Here is a 20,976-nt window from a genome sequence, read left to right on the forward strand (position 1 = left end):
TTTGGGTCAAATTTGAAGACATGATAGTCCTCAGGGGCGGACTGGCACAAGAATTCAGGCCGGGAATTTGACTCGTCCCAGGCCACCTTGTTCACACAAGTATTGTGTATTGTGGACTAACCTTTTTATATACAGTCTATGGCAGGGGTTTTCAAAGTCTGAGACTGTGGGCCTCTCCTCATACAAAGCTTGGGAAATTACTTGGTAAATTTCACCCAATTTCTGGATGTCTATGAGATCATGATTATATTATCTTATTCCACAGGCACTCAACATTTGAGCCAAAATAGCCTAATAATGCTGTTTGACCTTACTTCTGACTGCACCAAATAGTTTTAAAAAAGCTCTGTCCTAAGGCATTTATTAGTTTCTGACTCTGATGGGGGGAAACTGTTCCCCAAAACTACTGTATCTCTGAACTCTCACATATGTAGGCTATTCTATGTGATCTCCTTTTGATAAGTAATGCAATACGTAATGTAATATTGTTTCATTTCCATTCACTGAGCTTCCCCTGAAACTGTTTGGAGCCCCCCTAGTAACAGGTTCCAAACCAGGTAAAGTCTTTGCCATGTTCATCTACTGACTTTTGGGACTGATCATTAAAGGGGCATTATGTAGTTTTCAGCGGCCACTAGTGGTGCGGTTTTAAGATTGCAACCAGGCGTGTGCGCATACACGTGCTCGCTTGAACTCATGAGCGAGCATAATCCGAAACACAACCGCTTTCATACAGAAATCCTGCAATAAACGCAGAAACACCTGCATGCAGGCTGTGGCTTCTCACACAGACATGTTCAGGTTCTGTTACTTCAATGTTCCTGTCTCAGAGGCAACTCAACACCGGCTCTTTCACCGGAGGCTCAGCAATGTCAGCACAACTAAATGTATTTGATGATAATGAGCTGGTTTGAATATTATAACGAGATTGTGTCACACTTTGTAACAGTTAGACCGCAGTAAGTAAATTTACTGTAGTGTCAGCGGATGGCTCTTCCTCTGGGTTGTATATTATGTGGGTCATGTTAGTTACAGCGACTGAGAGGTGGAGAAGCTGTGTACCTGAGTATCGGTAAAATAAACTCAGGTACTGTCTTTACTAATGCTCTCTTTGTTTTTACTCTACATCATCTGAACCTGTGTTGTCTGATGGGCTTCAGCACATAAACCTTTATTGTTGTTTTGTATCCTTACGTGGAGCCTGTGTTTTGCTGGGAGCTGGTTTTATGGTGTTAGTGGTCTGCATGTTGTTAGCTGCCGTGTTGTCGCTGTAGTGTGAGAGCCTTGGAAGCGCGCACAGGGCTGAATCCGACCTGGGGACCTCACATTAAAAGCAGAATAGTGGCTGATGCAAGCAACGGCGAAAACAGGCGTGTGCTTCATTTCTGAGTGAGTTTTAAGCCCATTGACAATAAGGCAATGAAAATTTGATTTATTAAAATCAAAAACTTACATATAGCCCCTTTAAAGTAGCTATGTGAACACTGAGTTTTCAAGACAAGGGTGGAGCTTCATCACAGTGCCCAGCTGCTACCAAGTCATTTAATACCAAGTTTACTTGACCCTGGACTCACTGAGTCTGCCTGCCGTGGCTGCCGGAGCGGATCTCAGCCATTCTAGTCTGTGCTCACACCAGAAGCGCTGCAGTGCGTCCGAGAAGTGTCTCCCGCTCCGCTCCAGAGAGAAGCAACCAGTGTATTTCTGCGCGGCATCCGAACTAATGCGGGCCACAGTGAAGAAGGAAGTAGAATCGCAAAAGGACAAAAAACAAGTTATTAACGTTGTGCAGGCTGCACACTCTGCTGCTGAAATGCTGAGGGGCTTCCAGTGGAAGTTGAAGCCGGTCAGAGGACGGAACTAAAACGCGGTTCACACCCTGCCTGTGTGAGTCCGGGGTGATAGGCTAAGTAGCCTAAGTCCGTCCCTCAGACTTCCCATGATGCATAGCGGTGAAGGGAGTTTTGTTAAAGTTTGCTAATAAGTTTGCCATTTGTTTGAAATACAAATTCTTCATGATTGATGTATTCTTAAAACGTGTCTGCTCAGAATATAATGTTTTTTGTAGGCAGTTGTTATTGTTGTGGTGGTTTACCACTGAAACCATGAGTGAAGGGACTGTTTCATTTGATAAGATGAGCTGAAGCTTCCTAACAGCTGGCAGGGCAGAGCTGCATTAGGACAAAGTGAATAGAGTGTGATGTGAAGATTTGTGGTCATCCAGGTCATAGTAATGTACTTTGTCTTTAACCTTCTTTGGATGAATAGAGTGTGTGCTGGCTAAAGTTTGCTAGATGATGATGTGTTGTTGTTGTTGTTGTTGTTCAAAATTATCAATGGCAGGTCAAATTGGCCCGCAGGCCACCGGGATTTGGCCCGGTTCTCCCGATTGGCCACTCTGTCCTTGGTAGTCCTGCTTCCTCCTCACTGTTTGACTGACTGACAGTGTGAACACTGATTTCCGTAGTAGTAAAGCAGCTATTAACTCGTCTAACTGCTCGGCACCACAGCACCACTTAAACTCAATTCAGGTCTCTCTGAAGCACACCGCGCTAATAAGTACGTGAACTTAACATCCTGAGTTCAGCAGGTTGAAGGCTCTTTGAACACGCTGTCACACCTCCTCCCCTCTGTGGCTGATGTACGGCTGCAGAGGTCGCGATGGCCGACCCTCCAAAGAGCGCTAAACACTCCCCGCCTCATTCAGCAGGATTCAGTGGGCTTAATAGATGGGCGTTCCCTCCCTCCCTGTGTTTCTGTCACCACCTGCTTGACGTGGCTAATGGAGTAACTGGTTGTACAGCAAATGGTGATGAAAATACAGGAAACCATTTGTCTTGAGTTGGTGGTCTGCAAGCAGAAAATACTCCAACTATAGATCCTTCAAGAAGAGTTTTATGGATACTTAACATTGTAAACCCCTTCTGGAAAAACCTGAGAAGAAAATCTCACTCTTTGATTGAGGCCATAACCTGTGACAATGTGTCACAAGTGAAGGCAACGCAACCCGGTAACAGCATTGATGCAGTTTTATCACATTCACTTCCTGAATCAACACATCCTGGCTGCTGTACCCTGACTACTATTTCAACCTGGTAGGATGGGAGACAACCTGTGACGAGGCTGGCATATATGCAAAAAAAAAACCTAAAGGGGACAAAGCATTTGCAGTCAGGGCTCCGAGGCTCTGGTAAAGCCTGCCCCAGGAAATCAGGTCGGCTCAGTCAGTGAACTCTTTTAAGTCCCTTCTGAAAACATACTTTATAGGAGAGCCTTTCCCGATTTTTTTGACTTTATTTTATTCTATTCTCTCTCTCTCTCTATATATATATATTATATTTATTTTAAACGTGTATTTTAGTCTCTTAAGTGTTTTCTTGCTTTTATCATGTATTTGTTTTTATATGTTTTATTGTTAAAGCACTTGTTAAAGCACTTTGTAACTTGTTTGTGAAAAGTGCTCTACAAATAAAGATAATTATTATTATTATTATTATTATTATGCAATTCAGATTTTGACTACAGGCCATAAACACCAAAGGTTTTGGAGCCACTGGTTTCAAGCAACAATTGTAGCTGCCAATATACAACTATAGCTACGTCTCAAACTTTTCAGTGAATGTACCAGCTCTGATGGTGTTCTGACAGCTGTTCTGAAGAATGGGAACATCATCTTTCTGCACTAGAGCCAGAAAAATTATGACGGAAAAATGCCAAGTAACATTTCTGGAATCTTTATATTTGAATTATAGTCTTTAATTAATGTCACTACAGTTGACAGTAATTTGGAAGCCATTATGAGCCATTTCAATTTCAATTTCAATTTTCAATTTTATTTATATAGCGCCAAATCACAACAACAGTTATCTCACAGCGCTTTTCATAAAAGAGCAGGTCTAGACCGTACTCTGTGATGTTATTTACAGAAGCCCAACAGTTCCCACCAAGAGCAAGCACTAGGCGACAGAGGCAAGGAAAAACTTCCTTTTAAGAGGCAGAAACCTCGAGCAGAACCATGGCTCAGGGTGGGCGGCCATCTGCCTCGACCGGACATTTACCATGTCCCAACCACCACATGGCGGACCCCCAAAAGATTCCATTCCAATTCAATTCCATTTGATTATTATCTTTAAATCTCTGTCATTTTGATATATTGCATCATAAATTCAAAACACTGGGAGGGAAGAGGTTACCGCAGCAACAACTGCATAAATCCTTTTATTCTCAGAAAAACAGACAGCTAAAAAAACCTGCTCAGATAATAGGAAATATATAATAAATATCTTAATCCAGATTTTAATGATATATTTCTTGTACATTTGGTTCTGTGACTGAAAATACACCTGTCAACTCCAATGGACATTCTGTGCCAAAGGCTATATTCTGCCTAGATTCCGCCTGATTTTGTATGTTTTATTTAAAATTATGACATCATTTGCACGTGAATAACTTAGTGTATCCATACACTTGCTTTTAGTAAATGTTTAAAAACATAGTTTTTTGGACCTAGATTGAGTTCCATTGGAATAAACATTACAGTATAGTAATACAGTGTGTGTGTGTGTGTGTGTGTGTATATATGTATGTATATATATGTATATATATATATATATATATATATATATATATATATATATATATATATATATATATATATGTGTATATATATATATATATATATATATGTGTATGTATATATATATATATATGTATGTGTATGGTAATAATAGTTTATTACTTATAGAGCACTTTTAAAACCAACATTAAATCAAATACAAGTTATAAAATAGTTAAAATTTCAACCAGTTAAAACATGAAGTCAGGTAAAACAAAACACATTTGAGAAATAAAAAAAATTACACTTCTTGTGGAAACGGATTGTCCCTTGATGCAAAGTGAAGGGGGGCACAGGCATTTTCAGAAAACACCAAACCATAATAAATCCTGGTCAAATATTGGACACATGAGCACAGAGCACATGAACATGTGTTTGTATGTAGTGTGAGCCATTACAAATGAAAGGTTCAAGGACATTAACATCAGATGGAGCATTCCATGGAACAGATTTGGTCAAGATTTGCTTCCTGTTCTCCTTATTTTCTTCATACTTTGACTCTTTTAAAATGTTTAAAATGGTGAAAAGCTGCTTCAGAGGCAGAGCTTATTGTACAGTGTGTGTTGCTTCACTTATTTGTGAGTAGGTGTCCTACAGTACAACCTATCTATTGCACATAATCACTTGTGTCTGTCTTTATGGATGATCCTGGAGGAGAGGCGTGTCTCTCCTTCACCCCAAAGACCTCATAACTCTGCTACTGTCGCCTGTCAGTCCACCATTCAAACACACACACACACACAAACACTACAGTCTGTACTTTGCTGTTTCCCTGCAGGGAGAAAGAGAAGAAGCCGAAGGCCCCGAGGACGCTGATCACTGCTGATGGAAGAGTCATGAACGTCAATGAGCCCAAGTATGCCTAGACACATTTTCTATCCAAAAAGCGAAAGCAATGATTAAGTGATTAAAGTAGTTAAAGGAACATTTAATTTTTCCAACTGGGTTTTAGTTTGTTACGTTTGGCCAGTACTTAACAGAGTAATGGCCAAATGTACTATTAGTACTTTAATTCAGTAAATTGTCTGAATACTTCCTCCACCTGTGGTCAGATCTCATCTGCTGAGTGGTGCCGCATTACGAGCTGTGACTGACTGGGAGGGAAATCGACCAATGCCCTCAGCTATAGCAGTGAGCACAGCAGAAAGCAATATAACTGGTTCTTGTTCTGTTCAGCCAGAGCAACAAAACGCATCCAATCAACTGCTTCAATTTTGTTTTGAAAAGACATAATAAAGACAACAGGTCAACTCCACTCTCACGCAGTTTCCCTTCAAAGTTCTTCATAACTGTAATGTTTTTTCCTTGAGACCCTCAATTACTTCCTTCGGCACCTGATCAAACTGCTCAGACAGGGAGGCAGGTAAAAAGCCACCAGGTGCTGTGTGATTGCTTTAATAGCGGCCTTCAGTTTTTGTTCTCTGGTAATGGATTGGCTCGCCTGCTATTTGATTGCAACAGCAGCATGCTTGGGGCAACCTGATAGCTGCGGGCCACCCCAGTCCCTCCATTAGCAAGAGGTATATATCCAGAGCAAGGCCACAGGGGTCGAGGCCTTAAAGCACCACTGATTTTCATTTGTAATCTGAGCTGAGGTCACAGTATCTTTATATGATCTTTCACTTGACATCAGCAAGGAGACAGGACAGTATGGTTCTCTGCAGCCTGGGCGCTAACATTTTTTACCGTTCTTTCATTAATGGCTAGTAAAGTCTTGCTCTGTAGATTGATGCTACTCAAACACAATATATAATATAAGAAAAGGTATTCAGTGAATGAACTGACTGACTGGATTGCCAAACTGTCAGAGAACTGAGGCTTTACATCACATTGCATGACATTACAAATTTAAATTCCAGTTTACCAAGTTTCTTTAGCAGAGTAGTGTAAACATGACACTACTCTGTTATAGTTAGACGCGTGTGATTTATGGGAGTTTGTGATTATCAAGCATTTATAATTTAAATAAATTTTTGTGAGGTGTCAGTTGGTGTGTGAGCAGACAACAATTCAGTTCTGTGAAAGCAGTTGAACTGTTGAAGGGGATGATTGAAGTGTGTGCACTGTAAACAGTTGATGTGACAGTCAGCGGTATGTACGCAGACAGCAGACAATTGAACTGTCAGTTGAAGAGTAGAAATCAGTTGAGTGTGCCAAAACTGAAAGCAGTGAGACAGTAGAGTAAGAGTAAGGCTGCATTCACACCAGATCAGGCATGAAGTTTAAAACACTGCAGCCCTGCGTGAATGAAGAGAGGGTAAGCGAGAATGAAAAGAAATAAAACATTCTTTTCTGATTGTTTCACAATGGTTACATTCTTAAGCACAAATAAACACGCCCAATCTCTGGCACACCACCGCAAAATCCTGCGCTAATCGGCCCAGCTCCAGATTTGATGTGAATACATACAACCTAAGAGTTTAAAGCAGTGGAATTGTAAGTGTAGAAATAAAAGTAGACTAGTATTACTTTAGAAGGGCCGGAGGTGTGTTTGCATTGTAAACAGCTGTTTTGCTGTACATGTAACTAGATAAAGAATAGTGACAGTAGCTCTGCAGTTGGACCAGTTAAGTTTTGTTATGGCTGTATTCTTCCTTTATTTGTGCATTTACAGGCTGGACTTCTCTCTAAGTGAAGATGAAGAAGACAACACAATCGTCTTAGACCTGGCAGTGTACAGGTAGGAACAATGAGCTTAATCTCATCACAGCTTCATTTATAAAAATCTAATTCAAATTTAATGAGACGATAAAATTCTAAGGCACTGTGGAGATGCAGGCCCACAGCTGATTTGGCTTATTCAGCTGTGTTTATGTCAAATATACTTGCTGTACATTAACAGTTCCATCTGTTTACGGTTCATTGCTTTGTATGCCTTTATTTTTGTCGATGTTGGTTTCCTTCTCGTCTGTTTGTTGTTTGCACAGGGGGAGCAACTGAGAAGCAGCATCAAATTCACTTATGTGTCAGCATGAATTTGATACGGAAATATAAACTTGATGTACAGCAGCAGTCACATCAAATCGAACGGATCTAAATCATTGCGAGAACTCTCTGTGACCTCAAGTTGGAAACATCACAACCATGGTGTTGATTGTTTGAACCATTTTAACGTCCTGGTTCAATCAAACCGCTCCTCCACAGCCCAGCTTCATGGCTCTAATTGATTCAGCTGTAGAATAAATGTGACCAAAGGTCTCCACCATCAGAACAGATCCATGCAGACTACAGACTGTACCTGTGTCTCTTTATATGAACTGACCTGACTCCTCTTTACAGACACTTGGACACCTCATTGATAGACGTGGATGTTCAACCAACGTACGCTAGAGTCGTCGTCAAAGGAAAGGTATGAGATTTTTAGATGATGACCTTTAGGATTAGGCAACCATTAATTGTAATTTTTCCTCAACACTGTTTTGGCTGAACACTTTGAACTTTCCAACAAATTCATTCAAGCAGCATTCAGGGTTTTTGACATCCTAAAGGGCAGCAGCCGAGATTTAGACACAAGCCTCCTTAAGTTTATAGGTCAGCAACTTTTTCCATCATAGTGATATTTATCAGTTGTTGCTGATTTGTTTCTGATGTAGGCCTCCAGATTTTCTAAGAATATATCTGACATTTTTTAAAAAAAACTAAAAAATACATTGCTCCTTTGTGCTGTTGTTCAGCCTGTGGAGAATCGACTCGATTTCACATCTGCTTAACAGAAATGAAATTCAATATACCTTTAAAGTTTTTTTCATGTCATTTTCATGCATTCTGCAGAGGTGTCCTCAGAGCCCCAGGCTCAGTTTCATTCCCCATTTATTCATACTGGAAGGGGGCCAGTTTAACCACAGACTACTACTGCCAGCCAATAAAGGTCCTGGCTCAAGGGCACTGCGATGTTAGTTGGCAAGGAAACATTTCTTAATCCAGCCGGTCTGGGGATTCAAACAAATGCCCTTGCCTACACCAGCACAAATATAAATGCGTTAAAATCATGTTTCACTTCTTATAAAAATAGTTTGCATGATATTTCTATTAACTGCAGGTTGGTTCTGAAGCCTGCAAAAACACTACACAACATGCAGTATAGCTAGTACAATATAAGCTCTGGTTTCTCACTGTGAACTGTTGATGCAGCTGAAAGTCAAAGATCTTCTCCTCCAGATTGCAAGCAGCAGACACTCAGCCAGACACATTGCAGGATCACAGCCCACCGTTAACATTACACTCTGCAAAGTCACACTGACAGTACTTACCAGCTGCTTTAACTTTGTATATGCAACAAGACATCTTCCCCATCACCCTTTCTGCTCATTTGAGAGATATTAAAAACAAGTGTTTGTCAATGCTTTCCAAAACAATGATGGCTAAAAGTTAAAATAAACCAGCAGTGACTGTTGGAAGGAGGCAGAATGTGAGTTGTCTCAACTGTCTAACTGGCAATATGGCCAAAAATGTTAATCGATAATTATCACGATAAATGTCAAATCATTATTTCTTTCAAGTTTAAAGCTGCTCCTAAGTGAAAGTTGAAGAAACCAGATATTTCATTTAGATGGCTATTTTACATACTTTATGGTCAGAACATGACAAACACTACTATAAGAGATTACTTGTCAGGAAAACATTAATTTGAAGTGTTTGAACAAACAAATAATGCTGTTGTTTCTCTGGTGAAGTCTCAACTGTCAGAATGAGCAAACAGCACACATTTCTCCTTTGCATGTTTCTGCACACACAAATGTGTTTTTGACAGAGTAATCCAAATATTACAGTGTTAAAGCTGAGCTAGGCAATTTATTTCAGAGGCATCTTTTGTTATATTTGTTGAAATTGCCTTTACAGCCCAACAGCAATCAATAAATGAAATGCTCTCACACACATGACTGTGATAAGCACGGCCAATCATTTCATTCGGCCTAAATGAAATGATTGGCTGGCCTACCTGTGCAGTGCTCACTGGCTTTGGTGGGAGGCCTTGTGTGATTCTTTTAGTTGGATACTTTCAGAATCTGCTGTATCTCGCTAGTTTCTCCCACATTGCCTTCCCCAGCTTTAAGCGTAGCTGTTGCAATGTCTAAAGCTGCGTTTGGATTGAACACAGCAACTTGGCACCATGCTTTTTTAACAGATGTGAACTTTTGTATGTTTTCTGTCTGTGTTTTTTCCCATAAACAGCCAATATACTGACAGTTCGCTATCACTTAGTAGTAACATAGGCAATGAAAGAGTGTCTCGAAACTCCAGCTCTTCATGTTTTTTCAGCACTTTAGTTAAAGTTAAAACATATTTAACTCACTTGTATCTTTGGCTCAATTCCTGCTGCCCAAAGCAAATTTGCATCTGTTCACATGGACTTATGTCTTTCCATTGACTATATGTGCAATTGTACAGGCTTTAAAATGAGCTTTCTATTTAGTCTTAACACAGCTTTAGTACTAAATATTTGAATAGGTGGTAAAACAAAGCAGTGCTTATTCTATCTGCCCTCCTTCTCAAACTAAAATCTCTGTTTTCACACACTTCCTGCTAATATATTAATATGTCAGCAGTATGGAGTCAGTATGGATTCACAAGACTACAGGCTGCTTTGAGATAAGCATGAAGATGATGCTTGTTGCAGAGTCGGGGGCAGAGAGAGGTGTGATGGATTAAGAGTCAGATTTAGAGCAAATAAAAAGCTGTCAGAAGCTGCTGGATCATCAAACCTGTTTCTGACTTTGACATTCTGATACATTTATGGAGAGAGTTTATTACACCTGCTGTGAAGTCATTTCCCAGACCATTTTTTCCAAAATGTCAGTCTTCCTCTGGTAAATTCAAAATTGATCAGCCGAAGTGTTAGAATAAATAAAATATGAGCTGTAATCACCTGAGTTACCTGCCAAAAGTGCAAGATTCGGTGTCAGCAGAAGGTGAGCATTATTTATCTTGTGTCAAACGTTCATCTCCTGCTCTGCATGAGATCTGCTGAAGTCTGACTGTATTTTATTGTGAAGGGAGGCTCAGTTCTGCAGCCCACGGTAACCAGAGTTTACCTCCAGGGGCCAGACGCCTCAAACTCTGAACTGCAGACTTAAACAGTGTGTACATATAAAGACAGAAATATGCAAACACTACCACTCATAGCACTAATTTGTCACATGTACCTACAGTATAAACCACCATCAGCTTTCATATCTCACTCATCATTATTGAACATCAGAAGGGTGATCAATGATTCATTTATAGGGCAAATATGGAAACAGACTTTACAAAATGCTTCACACTTAAGAATCAAATCAGAGGATGATTGACGGGGAATGGCTCCATTGTAATGAAAAGAATAAAAAAAAGCAATCACATAAACAGTTATTTAAAATGAAGCTCATTAGTAAGCCTTTGATCGAAATTTCACAGAACGCTGTGTAGACTACAAAAATAATAATATAATCATTAAAATTGGCAAAAAACCTCTGAGGTCCTGTCTCTTACCTTATATTTCATGTTCAGCCTATATCATGTGCTGTTTGCCCTAGAAAACTATGTGTGGTGTTCTGTAATCTGCATCAGGCAACACATTCTCACTGCACATTCTTCTTTTATAAATACCTTTATGTGTAGGAAATGCATGTTTTCTGTACGTATGCGTGGTTCATACATCTGTCCCCAGGTGTCCAGTCCACTATGTTTCCCACAGCGGCACTGAGCAAATGTGTGGAGGATTTTAATCTCCACAAACAGACCACAGTGAACTTTAAGGCTGATTAAACAGCTGTTTGGCCTCACATAAATTCAGGAGATGTTGTTATAAATACAGAACCCTCCAGGTTTGGAGTTCTTTAGCCCTCACTGCCAGAGTCCTGAATGTCATGGCTCTGCTTCAAGCTGTGGTAGTGTTTTATGGAGGGTTGTTTTATTCCAGGGGTCAACCTGATTGGACGAGTGGTGTGATTTATGCAGTGATACATCAACTCAGGTCTTTAAAATTTCTTCTAAATATGACCTCATTTAGAGGAGCGGGGGTAACTGACTGAAAGGGAGTCATCTGTGAGGGGTTTATCAAATCAGCCGCACTTTAGAGCTGCAGGGCTGAAAAGGAGTTAGAGGACGGCTGGAGTTTTGGAGTTTTCCTTCTCTGCCTGCTGTCAGCATGGTTTCCCCTAAATTCCCTCTCAAAATGAAATAAAAGTAAATAGAAAAATGAAAGTCTAATTTTACACACACAGGGATCATTTTGGCTTTTATAGGATTTCGCTCCAGTGATTGATTGCCACTGTTCTGAGTTGGAGCTATTCTGGGAGATCTCCAAAGACTTTTCTGGAAAGTGTACCTATAAAAAGGCTCACTAATGATTAAAGTCATTTGACACACTGGGACAGCAGCGGTGCCAGATCAGCACATTAATCTTGCTAATTAAAGTTATGAATAATTTACTCTGCAGATATTTCAGATGGTTCTGCCTGCTGAAGTAAAGCCCGACAGTTCGACAGCTCACAGGTCCCAAACCACCGGACACCTGGTCCTCACTATGCCCAGGGTACGTACAGTTACACATAAGGCTGGAACACATGTACACCTGAGCCAGGTACAGGGACCTGCAGCAGAAGTTTAGCGTATTTTGTAGAGGGTTACTTTGTGCTTTTTTTGCAAACTGACCTTTTGGCCACACTAGCAACATGAATCTAAAGACCATGATGTTAGTCTGGTGCTCCAACACTTTAGTTCACTTCTATCTATTTGTTGTATAGTCAACAAATGTGGTGCGGACATTCATGCTCAACAGAGGATGAATCTCTGATACTTCTTCTTGCATTCCCATCTGATCAAAAGTTTAAGTTGCTCCACACCACTATTTGTGAGGTGCCACTTGACTTAGAGGTTAAAACATCAACCATTGGCCGCTGTGTCCACCGTTTGCGTAAGACTGGGGACATGTGTTGCATCTACTCTTCATTTCCCATCCAACGGTATGTAAACACCAGAAGATTATTTCCAGAGTCTTAGATCTGTGTGTCAGTTCCTTCCTTCTAAACCCTCCCAGACTGAGTATTAAACTTAGACACGAACTTGTCTTATTATCTGCCTTTATTCTATTCTATTTTATTTATTCATTTTCTGTGTAGTCATGGAGTTTCTCAACATTACAGCTTTTTAAAGTTTTAGTCTTTTGTCTGCAATTTGCATCCTGTTTGAGGCAACGTCAGAGAAGAAATAAAATCACATGATTAAAAATCAACTAAAACCTAATAATTCACTTTAAAGAAGAGCTTTATAGATACCTTTAACTCTGTTAAATTACAACTTTATGCATTAACTTTCAGCTGTTGGCTTTTTTCTGTGATTGCTTTGCTCCTGCCAATGAGGAACAGGGATTTTATACTCTGAGGTGTAATTAAGTAAGTCTTTATAGTGTCTAGAAAGAGACACAGGTGCTGATACTGCAGAGTCAGAGCTGCTGCTATTAATCCTCCGTATGGCTTCCGATACATCCTGCACCAGAGCGCCAGTAAACAGTTGTGAAATGAAAGTGTGGGAGCTGTTTGCAGGCACTACGAGTAAACACGTTTTTTCTTCTGATGTGTCTTTTTAGGCTGAAGGTGAAATCAAAGTGACAAAGACCATCCCACATCCGCCCAGAGCATTTCAAAGCAGACGCAGCAACTCGTCTGAGCACAATGAAAGGTAAAGATATTCTCTACACCCAATGCAGCTGTCAACCTGATGATACAGACATCCTTTTAATGTGTGGACAGGATGGAAAATGAGCATGTTAGCTTCATAAACAGTCATCCCCAGCATCTAAATCTCATTCCAAACCAACAAACCTCATTTTCATATTTTGTCCTCAGATTGTTGATGTTAGTCATTTCTATCTTACAGTGCATCTGGAAAGACCTGAATTTTGCCAATACAAATACTGTTCCATTTATATGGCTGTTTCTGGTGGTAACATAAAATAAAATGGTAAGAACTAATCAGTTTGTAATATTAATGAGGCATAAAGAGCGACTAGCAGCAGAGCTGCAGCCTGCAGGCAGCTGGATGGTCTGTGTGTTTCTATAAAAGTGTTGGTCTCGGTTGGTCGTAGTGTTGGTCTTTGTTTGGCCTTGAGTTGAATATGCACATTCAAATGCCTCTGGCTTATCAGGTCCCTGTTGTCCTAATTACAGATGCCTGCTGTATTTTAAATGATCTGCATGATACATTTTATCAGCCGTGTTGATGATAGCGCTCTCCCCACTAATGACCATGTACAGGTCATAGATAACCTTGACCAGAGCTGAAACATTACAACATTTTTTTATAATGATTGATGCCTGTTCTCCATCCAAATGCAGCTTCTCTACAAGTGTCCATTTGTGCGCCCATGGGAGTGTGGTTAGGCACATTGTTGCTGCATTGCTATCTTGAGACAGCAGAAGGTGATTGCGCCACTGACCAACAAAAACCATGTCTAAATTCAATGGTGCAGTATTTCCCCGCTACTGTATTTAAAGGGTGCATTATTCAGATAGTAAAATGCTCCCAATTAACACAGGCCCAGTGCGCATTTATGCACGAGGCACAGCAACATAACTTCATTGATTATTTAAATCTCCTGACTCTCCGACATCATCAGTCAGGATGCACTGACAGTGGCCCCTCAAATCATTAAAGAAAACACTCATACATCAACACAGCACACAATAAAGAAATCGCCTTGAAGAATGAGATGTGACTCGTGACCAGTTCATCATAGTTTCTAAATATGCCGTGCAGCAAGGATCCAGATGCCTTATATAGGAGACAAGCGTCTGTCTCTCACAGAGACTCCAGTCTGCAGTGGAGTTCAGACACTTCACTGATAAACTAAAACACGCATAAGAATAATTAAGAGACTATACAACCCTCAACAACTCTGTTTTACTGTGGAAATGTACATTATCTTGAATTTACAAAGATAACAGATGAACACGGAGGAAGCGTTCAGTTTTGGTTAAACAGCAAATTACAACAAGAGCAAAGCAGAAAACAGGGAGATGTTTTACAGCAAAATGATTAAAATATTGAGGGCGATAATTCATTCTTGACTTTGGAAATAGTTTAACAAAATAATCGCCCACTTAGAAGCTTTTTGTGGAGCTTTAATTCACCCGCATCTGATTTCTTCATCAGTGTATGTTGTCAGCTCAGTTGTTGAAAGCTCTGGACTAAGCTAGTGATTTGTCATACTGCTGTTTTTAAGGTTAAGAATGAACTTTAACGCTCAAAATTCTATCCTTATTTAGCAAGAATAAAAATCTACGCACACTTTACTTATAAAACGGGGGAATAAATTTGATAAACTCTGCAGAAATGGTTAATTTCTCTGTAAAAGCAAGTATGTCTACCTAATTAGGATTGGAAACAGGTGACATTATCCAAATGAACATATATATAGGATATACTGTATTTTCCCTCTTACATAAATTCTTTACAGTACCTCTTCGTAGACTGAACCATGACGGCCGCTCTGTGAGGTTAGCTCAGATCAGAGCAGCTTCCCCTCTTAATGGTCACGTTAGTCTGCAGTGCTGTTGGACTGAGCTCTGTTTCGTCTCCTTGCCTGGAGGTGCACTCATCATCGCCCTATTATCATTACCATTTTATGACCAGGAGCTGCTTCTTGTCCTTCAGCTGGCCCCATCAAACACAGTACAGAGCCCCATTGCAATCCTGAAGCTAAAATTAAAGAGCAGATAAAAATGCTAAGCTGCTCCTGCGCCACTGGTGAGCAGCGCTGCCGGCTGCTGAGTTATTGCAGTATTTGGACATGATTAGGAGCGACCTTTGACCACAGGCTTACCCACAGCCTGTACATTCAGCCTCTGGTATGGATGGAAATGCATCTGAAGTCCATGGTTAGGTTTAAAATGGATTTGCTTGAAGACGCAAGGCAGGGCAGTGTGTGTATTGTATCATGAAATGGAATATCAAACATTATCTAAAACCCACAGCTCATGTCACCTGAGATGATGTCCTGAGTGGTTTTTGAAAAGTCAGAAGTCAGGGTCAGGTGCAAAGCAAGATCTGTCTCATCATATTTAAGTTACATTTCCTGCAGCACTGTGATCCAGGAGTACTGAGAAAGTTTGAAAAATTAGCGCTGCAAGTGATGAGTATTCTCATTATCAACCAGTATTTTCTTTTCTTTTCATGAACGCAATTAATAAACATCAATTAAATGTTCCAAGAAGTCTTTGTTAGTCTTGTTTTGTCCGACCAACAGTCCAGAGGCCAAAGACATTTGATTTGCAGTGATTTTAAAATGACTGCTGGCGTTTTAGTGCTCTAACTAATCTACTGATTATTTTCTTAATTAAACAATTAATATTTCACTCTATTAGAAAGAAAACTTCCCAGGTGTCCAATGTGCATTCTTTGAAACACACCAAAACGTTTCAGGTAACTATCACATAAAACAAAGAAAAGCTGCACATTCTTTTATTTGAGACACTAGAACCAACATTGTTGCTTGATAAATGACTGAAACAATTAATTGATTATCAAAATAGTTACAAGTTAATTTTCTGTCAGCTTATTGATTAAATGACTCATTGTTTCAGCTCTGCTTCTTTTTTATTAATGTCAGTGTGTTTCCAGACCTTAGCTATTAACTAACAAAAAAACAAGGTATTAAATCTGGATTAAGTTTATTCTTTTTTTTCTTTGAGTGATTTTAAATGCTTACATTGTAGTTAATTGCACATTAGTTAGCAGTCTCCAGCTCTTTCATAATAATATGTCTGATAATAAGGTGTGAATGGAAGAGACTTTGCTCTTCTGTTATCGCCTCACAGACCTGTGACATATGATGACCAGCGGGCCTTTGCCCTGGGTGACCTATTACAGGGAACCATTTTGGACTTCCTAACCAGGGGGAGCATTAGTAGAGGAGCCCTGGACTAACGATTCCATCCATCTTGCATAGAGATGTGCTGACAATTAGGTTTACCTGCCCATTACCAAAATGAGTGTTAGAGCTAAACTTAGGCTTCAAGATGTCCGATGATGTGGAGAAAATTACTGTGACTTTTAAATGTTTGTGTGGTATAAGTGGGGAAGGGAAATAAAAGAAAAGAAAGAAAAGTGGTTGAAATTTTTGTTTGTACACCAGAAAGGCTAAGCCGCTGCTGGTGACTGTTTTTAATTTTAGAGTTAAAACATTTGACATTTCTTAGCTGCATTTTCTGTTTGCAGTAGCAGTAATGTATCCTAATGAACAAAATAACCCTAGGCCAGTTTAATGTTGATATCTTTAAAAACACAGTATGCTTTGGTTTTGTCTCTTGCTGAAACAATTGGTCAAAGAATTGATTTTACATTCAACAGAAGATTAATTGACTAAAATGTTGTTAAATCACTTAATTGATTCATTTCTAACTTCTCAAATACGTTAATGTTCTGCTTTTGTCATATAATTGTGAACTAAACGTCTTTAGACTGTTGGTCAAAGAAAAGGAAGGACGTCACTTTGGACCTTTGTCACAATTTTCTTAGCCTGGCTCCAGACCGGCATAAACCAGTATATCAACTGGAAGCTAATACAGGCCAATAATAGTGTATATCACACTGTTTATACAGTTGTGATTAACATAGCTTAAATAAGAATTGGTGTTAAAGCTTCTTTGTTTCTGCCTATTTGTGACATGAATGATAGTAGGTGATGTGGAAGCTCAGGAAGCGCGACTGATAACCAGAGCACTATCATCACATCTCTCCATCAGGACATGTAGAACATGACACCAGCCTTTTCTGAGTCCATGTGACTTGTTTAGTCTTATCTAAATGTAAATCACATCCACTCCAAACCTAATCCTCTGTGGATCGGTGGCTGCATACACTAAACAGAACCTGCTGATGTTGTTACTGCAGCCAATTACAAGTCAATTACTGCAGGTCTCCGTCACTGAGTGGAGAGCGATAACCTTACATGAGCTTAGTCATTATACAAGCTTAGTCACAGTTTCTGCAGACATTCATGAGACTTGCTCTTACATTAGCATTGTGTTTACTCAGGGCCAGATAATCAGATACTTAGCAACAGTGACTGAGGCTCATGGGTATTGTAGTATCAGGGCAATTCACAACACCAATCTGACAGAGAAAAACATTTTTTCTCAGAAAAAAAGTTGAAATAATTAAAACTGGTTGCCATTATGTAAACTTATAGCATCATTAAGAGTCCTGTGTTGGTTAAAAATACTTAAGGCTCAGTATATTTAAATTAAACAACCCTTAAGTCAATTAGACCAAAATAACTAATAGTTTCATTGAAACTATGTACTCAGGTTATAATTATACTGAACATAGAGGCAAAGGTCTGACAGTTATTTTAGTTGGACTTTAGTTAGTTGAATTTATACAGTATATCACTGATTTCCAGTACAGCTGAAACAATTAGGTGATAGATGGGAAATTAATCTGCATCAATTTTAAGAACCGACTAATTTTTTAAGCCAAATCTCCGGGCCCAGCTTCTCCAATGTGATAATTGCTGCTTTTCTTTATTTTATAGCAAAGCAAACAGAATATCTTTGGGTTTTGGACTGTATAGACAAAACATGGTATCACATTAGATTCTTACTATTAACTGACATGTTGTAGGCCAAATGATAATTAATTCATAGTAAACTAACACATAAATAGATAATGAAAAGAATCGTTAGTTGCATCTATAATTTCTGGAGAAAGCTCCTTGAAAGAACTGCTAAATTTACATAAAATGTCTGCAGAAAAAATAATAATGAAAAATCTAAATAATTAATATCTTGTTACAGACCTCTGGCTTGTGTCTGGTTGGTGTTTGGGGGACTCAGGACCTAAGTATTTCTAAAATCCTGGATGCAGTTCTGAATGTTGCTGAAGGGGAATGTTCACAAGCACCTGTTTTTCACCTGTTTTTTCTCTCGTAGAAGCAGTTAAAATGCTGCTTGGAAGCCATATCTGTTTAATTAAACGTATCCACTCTAAAAATACACTGGCCTTCTCTATAAACAGGAAAATGGTCTGAATTACTTTCTCATTTTCTCCCGCCGAGCTGGTAATTTTCCTGCTGCAGAGTGAATTCACTGCAGTGAATGAAGGCGAGGACTGAAAGTACCACTGTGCTTACCGTACAGCATATGTCCTCTGGCAGCTTTATTCCCTTCTCAATAAACAAGTGGCAGAAAGCACAGATTAACAAAGTGGCTCCTCCTCCTGCGTCTAGCTGTTGTGCAGGAGATAAAATTGTAATTCCCACGCCTTTTCTGGAAAATCAGCAATTTTTTTTAATATCTTCTCACCCTTGGTTCCCACTCTGTAGACTGATATCTCAAGCATATTATAATAGGCTGATATTTAAATCAGCCTTTATGTTGTGATGTGGAGCACTCGACTAACTGCACAGACAGTTGACAAACTAACTTTTGTTAATGTCTGTTGTCTATGTTTTAGATGTAAGACAGTGATTTTGTATCCAAAGACCCGGTGAAAATCTGGTGTTGAAATGTCATTTTGTTACTGCAGCAGCCCAATATATATCCATCCATCCATCCGTCCATCCATCCGTCCATCCATCCATCGTCAACCGCTTATCCTGCGCACAGGGTTGCGGGGGGCTGGAGCCAATCCCAGCTGACATCGGGCGAAAGGCAGGGTACACCCCGGACAGGTCGTGAATGAAAAAACAAAAACAAAAGTGTTGCATTTATAATTTTGTTCATTGTAATATTATTAATTAATCAGTACTCTGGAGAGTCCATAAGATAAACATGGATTAGCATCAACATGTTACTGTGTGTTTGCACATTCAGATGCAAATTATTTTCATTTCACCAGAGATTTGAGTTTCAGGCGCAGCCGTGGGCTGCTGCTTCATACTCTATGTTTGGCTTATTTAATTAGAGCTCAGTTTAAACTGTTAAGACTCGTTAAGAGACTTATAGAAAACTTTCCTCTGTCTCTCCTTTATTCTCATGTCTTTATCCACCAATTCTTCATCATGTACAGTCAAATACTGTATATATATATAAACACTTTCCATACCTGCACATATTTACCATGTTATTTCCAGGATTATTAGTCATAACTTTGGCGACCCCTTAAAGTTCATCCAGCCCTATCATCACGTCAAAAATGTTATTTGTCTTATCCATTCCTGCAAAACTAATTATATTCCCAGCAGCATCGTCTGTACTTTGTGATAAGGGCTAATTAACAAATGTCTTTCTCTCCTCTTTCTGTATCCAAACTGTCATTGTTATGTCAAAGGTGAAGATGTCAAAGCAGCTTCAGTCTCACGCTGTCACATGTCTTACATGGTTAACTTGACATGATCTCAGTCTACACAAACACACACACACATTCAGTCATCAGAAGAATCCCCAGACACCTCCTCTGTGTGGACGAGGGCCTGTGGTTTAAACAATATACATTGATTAATTGGTAAATTGAATGAGTTAATTGTTGTGGGATGGAAGTGATGAGTTCAGAGGAGACATGGGATCAATTTTGTTTAATGGTCACAGACTGCGTGGTAAAATGGAGCATCACCCTCCTGGAGGAACAGGTCACACTGAACTCAACTGCAAAACATGCCAGTTCATCTGAGCTTGTCTCTCTTAAGAAAGTCCATGGTTTGATTTAAAGACGGGTAAAGAAAAACAAAAACCTTTTAAAGTGATGATTCATCATCAGCAGATGAAGGCAGACAGATGAAACTTAAGGCTTGGCAGTATTTGTCATCTGTTACGTGTTTTAACTCTCTGAGCAGCTACAACTACAAAACCATAAACAAGTGGTAGTAGAGCTACGTATCATTTCACATTTTGTGATGCTAGTGTTTATACAGTAAGTTTAGGTGACAACACAAACATTTCCCCCTTTTTTTTGATACCTTAATTTGAGAAATATAAAAATATAAACTAGTGGTCAACCGATACAGCTTTTTAAATGGCCGATGCCACATACAGTGGGGGAAATAAGTATTTGACCCCTTGCTGATTTTGCAGGTTTGCCCACTTACAAAGAATGCAACGATCTATAATTTTAATCATATGTACATTCTAACAGTGAAAGACAGAATCCCAAAGAAAATTCCAGAAAATCACATCATATGAATTTATTAAAATTGATAACCATCTGATGAGGAAAAACAAGTATTTGACCCCCTGGACAAACAGCATGTTAATATTTTGTAGAAAAGCCATTATTGGCCAGCACAGATGTCAAACGGTTTTTATAGTTGGTGACAAGGTTTGTGCACATTTCGGCAGGGATGTTGGCCCACTCCTCCCTGCAGACAGCCTCCAAATCATTCAGGTTCCGAGGTTGTCGCCTGGCAACTCGAATTTTAAGCTCCCTCCAAAGATTTTCAATTGGATTCA

General features: G+C 39.5%; 1 protein-coding gene across 5 annotated transcripts in view; it reads left to right on the plus strand.

Annotated features, from left to right (window-relative positions):
* The window catches only part of dnaaf11 (dynein axonemal assembly factor 11), a 50,090-nt gene that overhangs the window by 26,144 nt on the left and 2,970 nt on the right, over positions 1–20,976 (plus strand). For 3 of the 5 annotated variants that reach the window (XM_046051792.1, XM_046051794.1, XM_046051796.1), the window contains 5 exons: positions 5,391–5,468; positions 7,227–7,292; positions 7,892–7,961; positions 12,030–12,125; positions 13,179–13,270. In XM_046051792.1, the coding sequence (XP_045907748.1) occupies positions 5,391–5,468; positions 7,227–7,292; positions 7,892–7,961; positions 12,030–12,125; positions 13,179–13,270 (402 nt within the window). Of the gene's footprint in view, positions 1–5,390; positions 5,469–5,664; positions 5,874–7,226; positions 7,293–7,891; positions 7,962–12,029; positions 12,126–13,178; positions 13,271–13,468; positions 13,514–20,976 lie in introns of those variants that run through there. The other 2 variants (XM_046051793.1, XM_046051795.1) reach the window with 2 other exon arrangements.

Source organism: Micropterus dolomieu, linkage group LG06 (assembly GCF_021292245.1).
Source record: "Micropterus dolomieu isolate WLL.071019.BEF.003 ecotype Adirondacks linkage group LG06, ASM2129224v1, whole genome shotgun sequence".
In the NCBI taxonomy this organism is placed as follows: domain Eukaryota; kingdom Metazoa; phylum Chordata; class Actinopteri; order Centrarchiformes; family Centrarchidae; genus Micropterus; species Micropterus dolomieu.